General features: G+C 43.9%; 1 protein-coding gene across 2 annotated transcripts in view; it reads left to right on the top strand.

The window, feature by feature from the left end:
- Positions 1-6,363, top strand: part of Ryk (receptor like tyrosine kinase) — a 74,398-nt gene extending 68,035 nt beyond the window's left edge. For both annotated transcript variants that reach the window (XM_057767177.1, XM_057767178.1), the window contains exons 14-15: positions 4,008-4,144; positions 5,299-6,363. In XM_057767177.1, coding sequence (XP_057623160.1) covers positions 4,008-4,144; positions 5,299-5,410 — 249 coding nt within the window. In that variant the 3' untranslated portion in view covers positions 5,411-6,363. The remainder of the gene's footprint in view (positions 1-4,007; positions 4,145-5,298) is intronic.
- The last annotated feature ends 10,744 nt before the right edge of the window (positions 6,364-17,107 follow it).

Raw genomic sequence — 17,107 nt, forward strand, 5'->3', positions numbered from 1 at the left:
AGGCAATCAGGAAACCACAGTTGAGAGTTTTCGTGTTGGTTTTCTTGTCTTTATGGTCCTACATTGTGTTTAAAAAGCATTTTCTTGGGAAAAACAAATCAAGGAAATGACTCCCATGCTAATCTTACCAGTGTGATTTATAGCCGTCTTTTACCGCATTTGAACAGTTTTTACGCCACAGGGCAAATCAGATGTACCCCATGTGCCTTGCTGTTTTTTTGTAGACATTAGTGGGCATTTCCCTAGGAGGAAAAATCTGTGTTATCCAGAGCTTGCATCTGCATCTTACTCCTGTTTGTTCAGTGTTCTAGAGGCCATTGCCATGTACTGAGCAGACTCACTCAGGAGACCCTCAAGGTTACAGTATTTTCACTGAGAGCCGCCTTTGGAACTCTGGTGGTATCTCGGTGAAAGCTGGAGTTACTGGAAGGTGCTTATTATTTTTAAAAGTATAGAATGCTTTTTGTTTTATGTTTTCTATTACTAAGGTTAAAGTAGTGCTTAGAGGATTGTTTCCCCCACGGTTGCAGGTTTTACACACCAGCAATCTTGAACCTATTATTTAAGTTTCCAATTTTCATTAAGAGAATTAACATATAGACACAAAGAACAATATAGAGATGAAAAGATGAGTTTAGACTTCGTTTTAAAAATAGAGATTTAATATTCTTGATGCTCAGATGCTGTTTAGTTGTATTACTCTAACTTTAGTTGTCCTGATATTTCCTAAAATTGAGCACTAGCCGGGCAGTGGTAGCACATGCCTTTAATCCCAGCACTGGGGAGGCAGAGTCAGGTGGATCTCTGTAAGTTCAAGGCCAGCCTGGTCTACAGAGCTAGTTCTAGGATAGCCAGGGCCACACAAAGAAACCCTGTTTTTTTTTTTGGGGGGGGGCGGGGGAGAAAGAAAGAAAAGAAAAACCAGTTCTAGTATTTCCAGAAGTGAGCAGTTGCCCCGGCAGTGTTGTCTGTGGCTGCTGCCTTTTGAGATCTCATGGGGCTCTGAGCATCTCTCTTCCTGGTTGCTTTGAAATCTTGTTCTCCTCTGCTCCCTTGGAAGACCCTAATGTTCCGATGAAGCCATGTGTATCCGTTTATGGAGAACACGGCATGAACAGCCTGTTCTGTGATAGTCGTTAGATAGTGTCTGAGGACATAGTTGCGCTTGCAGCTACAGATTGCTGATTTTCAAGGTTTAGTGGTGTCTGAGTAGGTTATGGCTGATAGAACAGACTGGGTCTCTTAAGACACAGGCTGTGTTCCTTGTAGCACTGAAGCCTGGGAAGTCGAGTGTGAGGTCTGGATCAGAATGTCCTTGCTGCTACATCTTTACATGGCACAAGGAGGAGTGGGGTCTGCTGAGGTTGCCAGTCTCACTCCTGAGATCTCCACCCTCATGGTGTCAACTCTCCCCAAAGCGCCACCTGCTAACTCCATCACACTGGGGTCAGGAGTTCAACGTGTGTGTGGCGGAGGCGCACACACAGTGAGTACATCATGTTCTGCGACCAGGCCTTCTAATTCACATCCTTCTTGTGGTAGATTGCTGTCATTCCTTCCTAAGAGTCCTAAAAGCCTTAACTCATTTGCCTAAAATCAGAGTCTCATCAGATGTGAGTGAGCCTCAAGGTAAGATTTATACGGAGGCAAATTTGTCTTCAGCTCTAAGTTTAGGAAAGTTGCTGACTTTGAAAATGCAGTGGTGGAGTGGGTTTAGGTTGGTGTATCTGTCTCCAAAAGGATAAAACAGGAAAGGAAAAACAACAACAATACAATTCTGATTTAAAAAAAAAAAAAGCCAAAACCTAACAAATGCAATGATACTTTAGACTCCTGTGATTCTCTTTAGCTCAGTACCTTGCCATCCAGGTCCACTGGTAACTTCACCCACAGCTGCTCATAAAAGTTCCGTGGTGGCTGTCTGCCAGGGTTCCAGCCAGACAGGGCAGAGCATGGAAGCGTATTTCATTGTGTTACTTTCCCACTGAATATTCATATTTATTTACTGTCAGTCAGCTGACTGACTGCTGTGCTAAAGACAGTCTGATGTTTTAATCGGTCACATAGAAGACCATCGTCCAGTAGTCCCAGCCTCGTGCATTAAGATGAAAACAATTATACTTTCTGACAACCCATGCCTTATTGTTAATGGAAAGAATAGCTTCATGTCCTTCATCTTAAATGGATGATCGCAAGATCACGAGCGGTGTCCCAGCACTTTAGGAAGCTGAGGAAGAATTGCTGGAGTCTGGGATCAGCCTGGGTTAGAGAGAGGAATGTGCATATACCTCCCCCCAAAATAGAGAACAGCGTTCACCTACACCTCTTACTTACATGACCTCTATCAAAGCAACCCCAACGTCACTGTGTGAGGGGACAGCAGATTCTGAAAGGCTGGACCCTTTGGCTTTGATGTTGAGGCAGTGCTGCCTGCTCCTTAAGAGTTTGTATCATTGTATAGTGGCTTGAATTATATCACCTTCCCACCCCAGTTCTCCAAAAGATGTATTGGAAATCTTAATCCCCGTAACTAGGAATGTGACGTTAAGAAACACGAAGGGCTGCTGACCAAAGAAGCTAGAACTAGAAAGGAGGAGATCACTTTTTAGAGTAAATTTTAATGTCATTCCATTGTTATTTTCATAGATTCTGCTAAGAAATGTGGCTGTTACTCACTAATAGGTTGAGTATCCTTCATCCAAAATGTCAGGATTTTTTTCTAGACTTGAGTGTGTGTGTGTGCATGTATTATAGGACTCAAGTCTAAACACAGTTTTATTTTGTATAATTTTGTTCATGAAACAGTTTCATGGTATGGAAATTTCTTTATTGTCATGTCAGCTCTGTAACTTGGATTTTGGAGCATTTTGGATTAGAGATGTTCAGCATGCAAAAAACTTTTAAAAAACAAGCAGACGTGTATTTTACCCACTGATTCCAGATTTCATTCATACTGAAAAGCAATAACCTCAAGTTCAGTGCTCTGTGCTTGGATTCTGCAAAATGTATTTGCCTTGTGTTCCCCACCCCCCAGTTTTTCTCTTACTCACTGAGAAATGTGTGGTTGGGAAAGCCACTAATTTCACCTGCTTCCTCACCTTATGAACCTAAGCTCCCCGTCTGAGCTTCTCGAGGTTTGTTCTGCAAACTGAATGTGACTGGAGGCTCATCGCAAAATACTGCGAGAATTCTTGAGCTCTGGGCACACACGCATTGTTCTCTTTCCCTGACTTCAGCTGTTGTGTGTTCAGTGTTCACAAGTGACAGCAGGCTGGAGACTGTCCCCACCCAAACCCTTCCCAGCGGCATACCAGTAGCTTTGGGTGCACTTGGAGCTTGTCTTCGGCACGTTCTCCAGGAGCTACTGTGCAGCCAGGGCTGAGCTGAGAGGGGAAGGCCTAGTCCGTCCCCCAGTGCCCCTGCTGCCTCTTTTTTCTTACTGACCGTTCACCTGCTGATTTGAGTAAGTCTGATCTTTTACTCAGCCGGGAGATATTTTTCAGGGTGTTTCCATCTGCTAACCGAAAGTTGTAAATACAGAGCTTGTGATGCACCCCAGTGAGAGAACAAATGCTTTTTTTGCACTATACCCAAGTTCCATCTCTAGCTCTGCAAAATAAGCAAATCAGAAACTCAAAACTTCATACAGTTTATCTAATCTACATATTTCACTTATCGAGGGTGTTCTGTCCATTTAAGTTGTTTTCCATTTCCCAGCATGATTGATTAATTTGGGGGTAGCATGATTTATAGCCAGTGGTAAAAATGACTTCTTCCAACAGACGTAATTACTCAGAACAGATAATACCAATATTCATATTAAAGAATAAATTCATTAAAATGTTCTTTCTTATCCTAGCCAGCGAAACTAACCAGTGTGATAGATTTCTTTTATGAACAGATTCCTCCTTAAGAGTTTGTTCAGCTACTGTCTTGGCTTATAGCCTGCTGTAGTCACCAGCATCCAGTTTTTAAATCTCTTCATTATGCTGCTGTTCCTCTCTTAGTGGGCCTTTGGAGTGACGTTGTGGGAGCTCATGACGCTGGGCCAGACGCCCTACGTGGACATCGACCCCTTTGAGATGGCCGCTTACCTGAAAGATGGTTACCGAATCGCCCAGCCAATCAACTGCCCTGATGAACTGTGAGTGCTTTGGGTCTTGGACATGAGCTTTGATGCATTTACTGTATTATTATAAAAGTAGGAAAACAAGTTCCTGTGTTCACACAGAGCTTTCCCCCTTTAGAGTGATGAGTCTTCAGATGTGACTGAGACCTGTGGAAAACCGCAGTCACTTTGAATGCCTTAGCATCTGTATCAGTGGCGCATAATCTTAATTACTTAAGAATTGGTCTGAGAATCTAACATAATAGTGAGGAAATTACAGGATATCATTTCAGTCTCCTGACTTTTGTTTAAACAGACATGTTTAACAAGATCCCGTACTTAGAAAAGCCTTTCTTGGGGTCCAGATTTGAATGCCCAGCACCCACTAAAAAGAAATGTATGGTAGTATGTCTCTGTGACCGTACCACAAAGTAACTGGAGACAAGCAGATCCCTGAAGCTCATTGGCTAGCGTTCATAACTGCATCTATGAACTCAGTTAGATATCCTGTCTGAAAGAAGAAAACAATAGAGACAATACTCACTGTTGTCCTCTGGCCTACACACACATGCACACAACCACACAAGCACATACGTAGACCACACCAGAGATCAGAGACAGAGAGACAGACATATTTCTCTTTGTGATCTTACCTTGCCAAGCGTCAGTGATGCTTCAGGAAGATGCTCTGGGCTAGCAGGTGACAAGTGATTCTGACCTCCTGCCTCCATCACATAGCTGACCTTCTCCATCATGGCTGTGGGGTGCACAGAGTCTGGGAAGTGAGTGCAGGAATGAATGTTGTTTAAGAGGCCCAAGAAGGTTTCTCTGCCACTTTCAGGCAGCGGCTTTGCTATACATCCAGGAGTCCTGATTTCAGTTAACACTTCCTCGGAGTTCTTCTCCCTCAGCATCCAGGATGACACAGGCTGTTATTCTGTGTTCTGTGTATTTACAAGAAACTCTGCACTTGCTAAATATTTTGTATTCTCATGAAGAACTGAAATCCATGTGTGTAATCCAAATAACTCATATTAGCTTCTTTTCAATTCTAAAACTGCTAACTCCTAGTCAGATTAAGTGATTGTTACTAGGCCATCTTCTCTACAACCACATTTGAGCAGAAAGCGTAGCTGGCGCAGAATTGACTGCAAGATCCTGACTAGCCCCCTTTCCATGTCACTCCGCAGGTTTGCTGTGATGGCCTGTTGCTGGGCCTTGGACCCAGAGGAGAGGCCTAAGTTTCAGCAGCTGGTCCAGTGCCTCACAGAGTTTCATGCCGCCCTGGGAGCCTACGTCTGACTACTCTCCCAGACCACAGCTCGGAAGAAAGTGCCTGTTGCAGATGCTTTGCCTGTAGCGCATTGCCTGCAGAAGCACCTCTGTCTCCCAGAACACCGTGCCTTAGGAATGCTTTCAAACCTGAACTTCTAAAAACAGACTTCATGTGGAGTATTTTCTAGATACCACTTTTATTAGGTTGAACTGAAGGGGTTTTGTAAATTTTTTGGCCAAAAATTTTTTTAAAATATAGTTACTTTGGACTAGGGGGTGCATTCTTAAAAAAAAAATAAACAGTTTTAAAAATTGTTTAGACACAGATATTTGGAATAGCTGTCTTAGTGCCAACTGCTTTTATCTTTATGTTTTACTTCATTGAGGTAATATAGGTGACTCACCTTTAAAGCTATTTTAATATTGTCACTGCTTTTGGGAATGGTTTGTCTTCAAAACATGGTACTTTTCTTAGGAAAAAACAGTATAAAAAAATGCCTGATTTGCCTTATACAAGGAAAGACAGTATATTAGCAGAAGGAAAATTGAAGAAAAGGTAAAGAGAAAAATTTAACAACAACAGCAAAAGCCATAGTGCCCCTGCATAGAAAATTGCTTGTTTAGTGAACATGGCTCTGCTCTCTTGTCTGGGGAAGCAGTGGCTGCGTTCTCACATCTCAGCTTTCCTGTGAGCCAGAAGAAGGCTGGGGCAGATTCGTAGAAGCAGTGGTGACCTTATTTATTTTTGCTCTGTGTGCAAGGAGATGATACGGTTCCAGAAAGTGAACCCTCTCTATGCCCGCGGTTCCCTCTGTGTGCACCTGGGCTTGTGTACACAGAGCTGACACTTCGGTTGCTGTGGGCTTGGGTTGTTTTGTTTTTAGTTTAAATTGGTAATTTTTATGCTTCTCTTCAAGGCTGGCTTAAGTATAAATTTGTTTTTTAAAACACTTGGAAAATTAAAGAACTCATTTTATACGACGGTATTCAAATACTGCTCATAATGTGTGATTGGTGGTTGTGTCTTGGAAGTCTTTGAACATGCAACCGCTGGATAGTTGTGTTTGATCTCATGGGAGAGTGCCTCAGTTCCAAAATCCCTACAGGAGGCCAGCTGACTCTTCCTGGCCTCTGTGGCATGTGAAGTATCACACGGAGCCGTCTCCCCAGAGCCAGTAGGTGGCATGTGTTTTCATTGACCTAAGGGAGAGTCAAGTGAGCCTGTAAATTGCCTGGGCCTACAGAGGTCTGCCTCTCTGTCCTTCCTCTCAGAGCTGTGAGGGAGAACACGGGGCTGTTATATTAAAATAAGCCTTACGAATAAGCAGAATATCTGAGAAACAGCTCTCACAGTACAAGCTCCCACAAACCATCGGGACCTTGATGTCCTACGCACAGTGTCCCTCACACAATCTAATATGCTAATGTTCTGCCCACACAGCGTAACGTGCTGGTGTTCTATTCGCACAACCTAATGTGCAGATGTTTTGTCCACGCAGACTTATGTGCTGGTGTTCTGTTCATGATGCGCTTCATCCCCACATGTCTCCATTTTAAAATGTTTCTTTTGATGTGTTTGTAGCTTGGAGATCCTTTGTTAATAACCTACATTTTAGAAGGCAGTCAACAAATCCTAGGGTGGACATCACCTTCATAGAGCAATCAGCTCTTCCCGCCTTTTCCAACATTCAGTGCACTCTTTTTATTATCAAATAAGAACAATGTTTAGAAGTCACAGTTCAGTGTATAAGAATTGCTTTGAAAAAAAAAAAAAAGGCAGCTGGGTGGTGGTGCATGCCTTTAATCCCAGCACTCAAGAGGGAGAAGCAGGTAGATCTCTGTGAGTTCGAGGCCAACCTGGTCTACAAAGCGAGTTCCAGGACAGCCAAGGCTGTTACACAGAGAAACCCTGTCTGGGACCAGAGAGATGGCTGGTAGTTAAGTCTGCTCTCCACTCGTCTAGAGCGCCTGAGTTAGGATCCCAGAACACAACAGCAGGTGGCTCAGTCACCTGGAACTCTGTAGTAGGAGCTGTGGGCTGTGTTCCTGCCACCCCAGCTCATGGTCGCCTGGCTAGCTTATGCCCCAAAATAATGACACACAAACTGTATTCTTTTAAACACTGCTTGGCCCATTTCTATTCATGTGTGTAGCTTCCCAAGGTGTGCTTACCTGGAAGATTCTAGCCTACGTCCATCCTGGGTCGGAGCTTCATCGTGTCTGCTGGGGAGAGGGGAGCATGGCGTCTGCTCTAGAGAGCAGAGCTGTCGAGTCTGAGCTCACTTCCTCTTCCTCCCAGCATTCTGTTCTGTTTACTCCACCCACCTATGTTTTAACCTATGAGGGCCAAGCAGTTTCTTTATTACTTAACCAATGAAATCAACAGATTGATATATGACACTCCCACATCACTTCCCCTTTTTCTGTTTAAACAAAAAAAGGAAGGCTTTAACTTTAACATAGCAAAATTACATATAACAAAACAGTTATCAAGTAAGAATTACAGTTACAATATTTACATCTATTTTATCTTTTATAACAAAGGAAAACTATAACTAACTATTCTTCAACTCCATCAAAGACTCCAGAAAGATACAATATTACCTAAGCAAACAAGAAATAAGCAACTTACAAAACTCTAGAAATCACAGAGACATCTCACTGCCTGGACAGTCACCCAAAGTTCCTCTGTACCGTTGGGGCATCCATCTTCGGCCTAAAGGTCCATAGTATCCAGAGACATTTCCATGAAGCAGGAAATTTCAAAGGCAGTTCAGTCACTATCTGCTGTGTCCTGCAGAATGTCTCGCAGACTCCTTCATGAATCAGGAATCCCGAAAGATCATTTCACCTTTAGGCAATGCAGTAGTCCTCTCTCTGTGGGTTCTCTGTGTCTAGTTTATGCAATAGTCCAGGCAAGAGCAGTTTCTTGCCCAAATGGCTAAACAACTCCATAAGGTGCCTCTTCGATGCCCATCTTCTTCTTAAAGTAGATTGGTGCTGCCAGGAGCAGAGTGTCTCATTGTCATGAAAAATCCTAAGTTATTAAAACATTTAAAATGCCATATTCTATAATTTTTGAAAGATATGAAGAATGCCTATCTAAAATATATCTATGTACATCTAGAAAATCTAACATAACTACAAGCTTGACTATTATTGATAATTATCCATTAACAACCTATATACATTACATTTTTAAGTGAACTACACAATCACAATACCTTAATATCAGAAATACATATACATATAATAAAATTGACCTTAAATTAATATCAGTAAACCAAGATTCATATCAATGCAAATTATTCACATCTATATTATCTCCCCCTTTAAATGTAAAAGAACATTTATAAACAATATATGGGAACATGGGCGCAGTTTTTTCTCTCCAAACTGCTTCCTGCTGAATGGGGGCGCTGTTATTCGGGTCTTTTATGGGATAACCTGTCTGCTAGGTTCATCTCAGTTGTCAGTTGAGCGTAGCAGTTTTTTAAGGGTGTTCACGGCAACCCTTCAGGAGGGCGTGGTCTATCATACCATATTGGGATCGAAGAAGCAATCCATAGAGTCTCATTCTCTGTGAAAACAAAAGAAGAATCTCTTTCCCAAAGTATCATATCCTTAGATCCAAATTCTGAAGTCAAGGTATTTTGAAAATATCTATCTTGGATTAGTTCAGCAGCATTTATAAACAAATATCTTTTAGCATCTGTTGCTCCTTCCTCAGCATTAAAACAATTCAAAGAGAGCATAATAGCATACAGTATCAAGATTCTCATTGTATTTTCCATCTTTGTGCGGCTTTATTTTAACCTCTATTTCGTTTACTTTTACTTTTATTTTTTCTGTATATCTTCGTCCTGGAATAACTCTTTAGACCAGGCTGTCCTTAAACTCTCAGAGATCCATCTGTTTCTGCCTCCCAGGCTTTGGAATTAAAGGCGTGTGCTACCACACCTTGAAGTCATAGAGGTCAATCTCCCTCTGCCTCCAAAGTGTTGGGATTAAAGGTGTGTACTACCACACCCAACTACTTCCTTATTTTTGTTTTTTAACTTTTAAGAACTTTAACTTTCAGCCTGCATATATTTTTAAACACACTGTAAATCATTTAAAGTTTTCTTTGTCTTTGAATCTTTCTTTACTGTATATCTCTCTTTTTCTGACCACATGAGTCTTTAATTTACCAAGCAATATCAGTAGGACAAAAGCCGTGGCTTTGACGGCTGGATCCAGCCATTCCTTAGCTTTCCAGCCTCATGGCGGAGATACCAGCTGTAGCCATGTTTATCACCACAACTCTGTGGCGTTTCAAGGTCTTTGCCAACAAGCAAACTGCAGCATTACATCCACAGACAACAATCAAGTCCTCTCTCTAGTCGGCCCTCCTGCCTCAAACAGTCAGAGTTTGCCCTGGCAGGATGGACCAGAACGCCAGCATTTTAAAACAGCACAACTTTTTTTTTTTTTTGCTACAGCCGAAAACAAGCATTCAGTCAGCTTTTATCAATACCATTTAAGTGTTCGTGGCAGGAACTCTTAATGAGCTGCAGGATTTTGCAGCTGAAGCTGAGTCAGGAAGCCTCTCTTAGATGAGAGCGCTTGCTTGCCTCTAGCAGGCAGAGCAGACCCGAGAAATTGTTGCTACCAAGAAAACATGCTTTACTCTATTCTTTCCCAAGCTTTCTCAAGCTTTCTGTAGATTCAGTGCCCCATGTCTGGGCGCCATCTGTAGTAGGAGCTGTGGGCTGTGTTCCTGCCACCCCAGCTCATGGTCGCCTGGCTAGCTTATGCCCCAAAATAATGACACACAAACTGTATTCTTTTAAACACTGCTTGGCCCATTTCTATTCATGTGTGTAGCTTCCCAAGGTGTGCTTACCGGGAAGATTTTAGCCTACGTCCATCCTGGGTCGGAGCTTCATCGTGTCTGCTGGGGAGAGGGGAGCATGGCGTCTGCTCTAGAGAGCAGAGCTGTCGAGTCTGAGCTCACTTCCTCTTCCTCCCAGCATTCTGTTCTGTTTACTCCACCCACCTATGTTTTAACCTATGAGGGCCAAGCAGTTTCTTTATTACTTAACCAATGAAATCAACAGATTGATATATGACACTCCCACATCACTGAACTCCAACCCCAGGGGATCCCTTTGACTTCCAGAGGTGTCAGGCACACACAAACACATGATGTCATAAACTTACAAAGGCGTGCATTGTGTGCACACACGTGTTTAAGGTAAAGCGAAGACGCACTTCAATTTTCTTTGGGATTTGTTAAGCTCTTTTGCATAGGCACGTGTGCATGCTCTTGTTTCAGTAGGTTTTTCTGCTGAACTATTTGGAGATAGTGGCAAGGGAAGAAAAGGACAGTTCCAAGCTTTCCACAGCTGATCCTCCTCCAGTGGCGTATATACCTTGCGACTACTGCTGAGCATTATCTCCCACCACCCCCAGAAAAACATAGGTGAATAAAAAAGAAGCAAGTTGATGGAGCACCAGAGACAGCTGTAGGCTGTCTTTGCTGACAGTACTCTTAAAATTTTTTGGCATAGCATCTTGCAATGTAGCCCAGGCTAGGCTCAGAATTTGCAGCCATCCTCCTGCCTGGCTAAAAGTAAAACCACCATGTCTAGCTTAGTAGTGATTTGTTTCTAAAGTAGTAAGGACATCTCTGAAACTATAAAAAAATATATTAAGAAATAGGCACAGTTTGGAAGTTACCATCTTGGGGGCTGGAAGATGGCTCAGAGGTTAAGAGCACTGGCTGTTCTTCCAGAGGCCCCAAGTTCAAGTCCCAGCAACCACATGTTGACTCAGAACCGTCTATAATGAGATCTGGTGCCCTCTTCTGCCGTGCAGGCAGAATGCTGTGTAGATAATAGATAAATAAATCTTCTAAAAAGTTATCTTTAAACAAAATTTGGGGATAAACGTCATGTGCTAAAAGTCCCATTTGGAGTCAGCGTTTCTGGTTATCTTTTTTAGGTTTTGGCCTTCTGCTTTCTTGCATCCAAGAATTAGCACAGGTTATTAGGTAGAGACCTACATCATAGTGATGACAACCAAAGAAAGAGTCACTCCACAGCATCTCAGGAGGTGGGTCCCAGGTCCCAAACCCACAGGTGCTGAAGGCCCTTAAAGTGGCTTCTCTCTAGGTCACCAATAGAATGTGAATAGTTGCCCTGCTGTGCTCATGGGGGAACACTGAGTTGAAAGTCCATACACGTTTAGTGCAGTTTCCCAAATCTTCTTGGTCTGAGGTTGGTTGAGTTCAAAGACATGGAACAGAGAGCGGGCTAACTGTGTAGTTTTACCATGGGTACACATGATTATTAGGCATTCTAGAAAAAAGAAACTTTAAGAATTATTTTTATTTTATGTGTATGAGTGTTTGCCTGCTTGTATGTTGTGTGCACCATGTGTGTGCTTGGTACCTATGGAGGCCAGAAGAGGGCGTCAGATGACCTGGAACTAGAGTTACACATGAGCCACCACGTATGTGCTGGGAATGGAACCTGGCTTCTCTGCTAGAGCAGTGACTGCTCTAACCTCTGAGCTCTGTCTGCAGCCCAGGAGTTAGATTTTGTTGGGTTTTAAAAAGTAGCTTTACTGAGACATAATTGGTAATTGAATTCAAAGTAGGTGGGTTTTGATCTGTCCATTGTTGAATGGTCATCAACCACAGTCCAATTCAGTTTGTCTTTGGGTTTTTGTTTGTTTGTTTGTTTGTTTGAGACAGGACCTTACAGGAGGTTCTGACTGTGGCCCAGGCTGGCCATGCATTCGTCCTGCTTTAACCTCTTCAATGCTGGGATAAAGTGGGGCACCATTGTGTCTAGTTCTCCAGCTCAGATGTCACTCCTGAAAGAACCCCAGTTCCCTTTGCAGTCACCCACATTCCTTTCCCACTTCTTTTTTTAAAAAATATTTATTTATTATGTATACAATATTCTGTCTGTGTGTATGTCTGCAGGCCAGAAGAGGGCACCAGACCTCATTCCAGATGGTTGTGAGCCACCATGTGGTTGCCGGGAATTGAACTCAGGACCTTTGGAAGAGCAGGCAATGCTCTTAACCACTGAGCCATCTCTCCAGCCCCCTTTCCCACTTCTTTTAAGGTTTATTTATTTATTATGTATACAGGATTCTGTCTGCATGTATACCTGCAAGCCAGAAGAGGGCACCAGATCTTATTGATGGCTGTGAGCCACCATCTGGTTGTTGGGAATTGAACTCGGGTCCTCTGGACAGGCAGCCAGTGCTCTTCATCTCTGAGCCATCTCTCCAGCCCTCCTTTCCCACTTCTAGCCTTAGGCAGTTACTAATCTGTTTATCTCTATTCTGAACTTTCCATTTTGTGGAGTCCTACAATATAAGACCTGGTAGTAGATATAAATACTCTTGGTCCCCTGGCGTCAGCAGTGAGATTATAGGTATGTGATATCACGCCCAGCTAGACATTTTATTTTAATTTTATTTGTGTATAGGGCTGAGCTGTCTTCCTCAGTTGCTCTCACTGATTGTCTAGACTAGCTGGCTAAGAAGCTTCATGGATTCTCTGATCTCTTCCCAGCATTGGATTGCAGGTTTATAGGTCACACTTGGCTTTTGTGTATGTGCTGGGGATTGAACCCAGATCCTTATGGTCCGGTGATAGGTGCTTTGCTGATTAAGCCATCCCCTCCTCCTGGCGCCTAGGTCTGTCAACTTAAACTAGCTCTACGTAGTCCCGAAAGTATGTGTATTTAAAGAGCACTTTAGGATTTGTCTCCAGAGATGGGCGACTCGAGGGGGTGTTGGCCACCATTCCCGACTTCACAGAAATGCCGGAGTTACTATTATGAGTAAAAATCCTTTGGCCCCAACTTGTCTGTAGCCGGAATGGCCTTGACCTGACCAGGCCAGGAAGTGCAGTGCACGGTGTTTGTGTTTGAGTTCTGTGTTGGAATCTCTAGGCAGTGCCCCTTTGGCCCACAGATGCCTTAGCTGAAGGAGAGCGTGGTGAGAGGGTGTAGGTGACCTGACAGCCATCTTGGTCACCTAAAGAGATTCTTGTGTTGTGGTAAGTGCTCCCACAGGATCCTCCTCAGCCCTTCTGGGAAGGCAGGAAATGGAAGAGACAGCCTGGCCTGTTGGACTGGGTGGGAAGTTCCCTGCTCCACCTTCCCTGACCTTCAGGCCCTGCACACTTTAGGAACCCTATGTTGTTGGCCTCGGCCTCTGGCCCGTGCTGTGCCTGTCCCTCTCGAGGAATTCTGGTCTCTTTCCACAGGATGTGGCCCTTAGGTGCATTAAAATAGTATAAGATCTGGTGGAGGATATAAATACTGGATTCCTGTCAGCACCTCCACACTCCTGCATAGCTGTGCTTTGGAGACAGGCGCTGATAGCCTAACTCCCTCACTGTTGCTTGTAGGCATAAGGTGTGTAGCGGGCTGTTTCTTGCGTTGGTGTATTATAGGAAGTGGGTGTACTTTTCCAGGAAGGAAATGAATTTGATAGGACGCTGACCTACACCCCATTAATAGTCATTTTAGTAAACACCTGTCAAACGAGTAGAGATTCATAATTTGGGTTTTCTGGACCCATGGACAGCATGCTATTATTGGTTAAAAATGAGGTTAAAAGGCGGGAAGGTTGGGAGGTAAGTGGGCAGGTGTGCCATGAGGGTCTAACAACCAGAAGTGGAGACTTCAGTCAGGAGGTGATAGGAACTCAATAAAGGGCTCACATTAAAGAATGATGCGGTCGCTGTTCCTGCAGTGTTAGTGGCAGGCAGCTGTTGCCACCGCACATCAGGCATGGGACTGGTTACCCACTGTCCTGTCTAGTTTGCAGTCAAGCAAGTAAAAGCTGAGCTCAGTTGCGTTAAGTAGTGCTGTGTTTTAATCCAGGGAGTCTGGCCAAAACACCGTGTCCTGGAGGTGAGAAGAAAGGATTTGCAAGGGTGGCAGGACATCTTAGGAGACCCTGCCTGTTGGTCTCAACATCTCTAATGGTGTAAGAGGCAGTAATTCTGATGGGGAGTGCAAGGTTGAGTAGGGCTTGTAAGCCTTGTGGGAGCCAGAACTCTACAGAGGGAAATTAGAAAGGGAGCTGGTTGGGAACAAATGAGAAAGGGGCCAGGGCTAAGGCAAGTCATATTGATACTACCCTGGTTGATCATCCCGTTTTTCTTCAGGAATTTGGTTATAGTGGAATCTGCTGTAACAAATAGTAAAGTAAACGTTTGCCTCTTACATTGTAGTCTAAGGGGAGGAGGGTGTCTAAGGACCCATCTCAGGTGCCCTCCATTCTGTCCTTCCACATCAGAGGCCATTTTTATGGGCCTGCTGGGTTGTGACATCACTGCAACTCCCAGAAGAGGGCACAAACAGGTGGAAAGTCATTCTCTTACGTCCCTGCTGCTGTCGGGGAAGATGTGAGCACCAGCAGCAGGGACATCATCTAGAAAGACCCTCAACGAGGCCGCTGGCTGGGAGAGGATGGATTTGGAAATAGCAGCCTACCAAAGAAGAGAAGGGTTGATGGAGGAGTTAGTCAAGATCTGGGCTTTCCTGGATAGCTGTGAGGCCAGCAGCATTCCAGACTTTTGACTGATGGCTAAAGGGAGTTACATCGTCATGCCCTCAAGTTAAGCAAAGCGTCTGAACCAAGATACTGAAGATCTGAATACCATGAACCTGAGAGTTTCCAGAGTAAATATGGAAGTAGGGCAGAAAGAAAGTCGATAAATGAGAGGTGGTGGTTTGTGGCTACAGTGGAATCTGGATTTGAGCTCACAGTGTCTTAGTTCTGAAGGATAAGACTCCTGAAGCCATAGTTTGGGAGGTGGAGGGATTGGGGTGGGACAGTCACATCATGGGCGTGGTCAGCAGTGGCATCCTAGGACACAGGACCCTCTACTCTGTTAGCTCAATCTAACTGAGGGAAAGAGGAGAGCTGTTCACTTACAGTTTGTGGAGGTGTCAGTGCACATGGGGCTGGCCCTCTTGCTTTTGCACTTGTGGGAAGGCAGTATGGCATGGCAGGTTGATGACATGGGAGGCTGCATCTGGTGGACTAACAGGTTCCTTGATGGTAGCCAGAAACCAGAGAGAAAGGAAATGCCACGACCCTAGTATTCATTTTAAAGGCATGACCGCTTTTGGCTGGAAGACCTCAAAATAGGTCCCACCTCTTAAAGGCTCTACCCCCTCACAGTAGTGCCTTGAACTGAGGACCAATCTTTAATATATGTCCCAAACTATCATCATCTGGTCCCTGGCCCTCTACTTCAAAAACGGGTTTCTTTTCTACTTGTGACATTGAATTTGCATGTGCTTGTTCATGCATGGGCACACGCACACCCCTTGTGCCTTCACATGTAATTTCATCTGTCTAATGTTGCTCCATCCCTACTGTAGTCTAAGCAATGCTTTTGTTCTGTGCAACCCACCTGTGCAGGTTCTTCTGGATCCTTGGCCTCTTGAAGTCTCTGTTCTCAGTCTGGGCACCTCAGTGCTGACCTGCAGAGAGAGCCATGTCTAGAGTAGGGGCCTTTTCCCACAGCCTGTCTTTATGCTCACACTCTGGCCCATAATTACTCAGCTAGTCCGAACGTTGCTTTCCTAGTAGAAGTAGAAACTTCAACACGTTGACCCTGACCTCTGCATCTAGGTCTGAGACCACAAGGCGCCTGCTGGGTTTGGGCTCAACCTGTGACTGACCCACTGAGGAAATGGCCTGTGACCTGCCGTCAGCCATGTCCTGCCTCATCGGTTCACTCACAGGAACATGAGCTAGAATGCTGCTCTACAGAGCTGCCACGGTCGGCTGCTCTTCCCTGGGGGAGACACTGTGCCCACAGAATGGTTTTGCAACAAGTAGCCTGTCTCCCTCCTGCCTGGGAAATTGGACTCCTCAGACAGCCTTCTGCCGTGAAATCAGTACATGGTACCTGTTACAAAGTTACAGATGCTCTTTCCTACCAGGCCCAGGTTACTAGAAAGATGCTTTGAAACTGTTTTCCGAAGTTCTACTGAAATGTAGATTTTTGCTACATTTTTGTGTTTGCTACAGTAAGCGTTTGATTATCTTATTGAGACAAAATGTCAAATGCTGAATATAGGCTCAGGATTTATGGCTGGTCAATAAATTCTTAACAATAATAAGAAAAAGCTAGTTTTGAAGCCTTCTATGGCCTCTCTATTCTTCTGACCCTGTCTTTTAGGGGTATTTTGAAAACATTGCTCCTCATGTTAATTTTGTAACTGGCTGTCTGCTTTAGCTCTTTCTTTATCCACTTCTGGATATTGCACTTAGGTGCTTTTTGTTTTTTTATTTTTGTTTTTTTTTCAAAACAGGTTTTCCCTGTGTAGCCCTGGCTGTTCTGGAACTCTGTAGACCAGACTGGCCTTGAACTCAGATCCACCTGCCTCTGCCTCCCAAGTGCTGGATTAAAGATGTACACTAATATGCTCAACATTTCTTAAAATTCTTAAAGATTTCCTTTTTACCTATGTTAATTTTTGAACATTTGGTTCTTTGAGAACAGATTGTACACCACTACCGCGGGCTTTTTCTTTTCTTAAAAAAACAACTATGTCATAGTGATTTTTGAAGCTCTTGAAAGCTACGTATGCTTTTACTGTCTATCCATGGTGGCTTTTTTCCTCGTATGGTTTTTCTGACCCTATTCCTTGTTGGTCAAAATCCATAGGCTCTGTGTCAAGCCTGTGTCTC

Source organism: Chionomys nivalis, chromosome 4 (genome assembly GCF_950005125.1).
Source record: "Chionomys nivalis chromosome 4, mChiNiv1.1, whole genome shotgun sequence".
Taxonomy (NCBI): Eukaryota; Metazoa; Chordata; class Mammalia; order Rodentia; family Cricetidae; genus Chionomys; species Chionomys nivalis.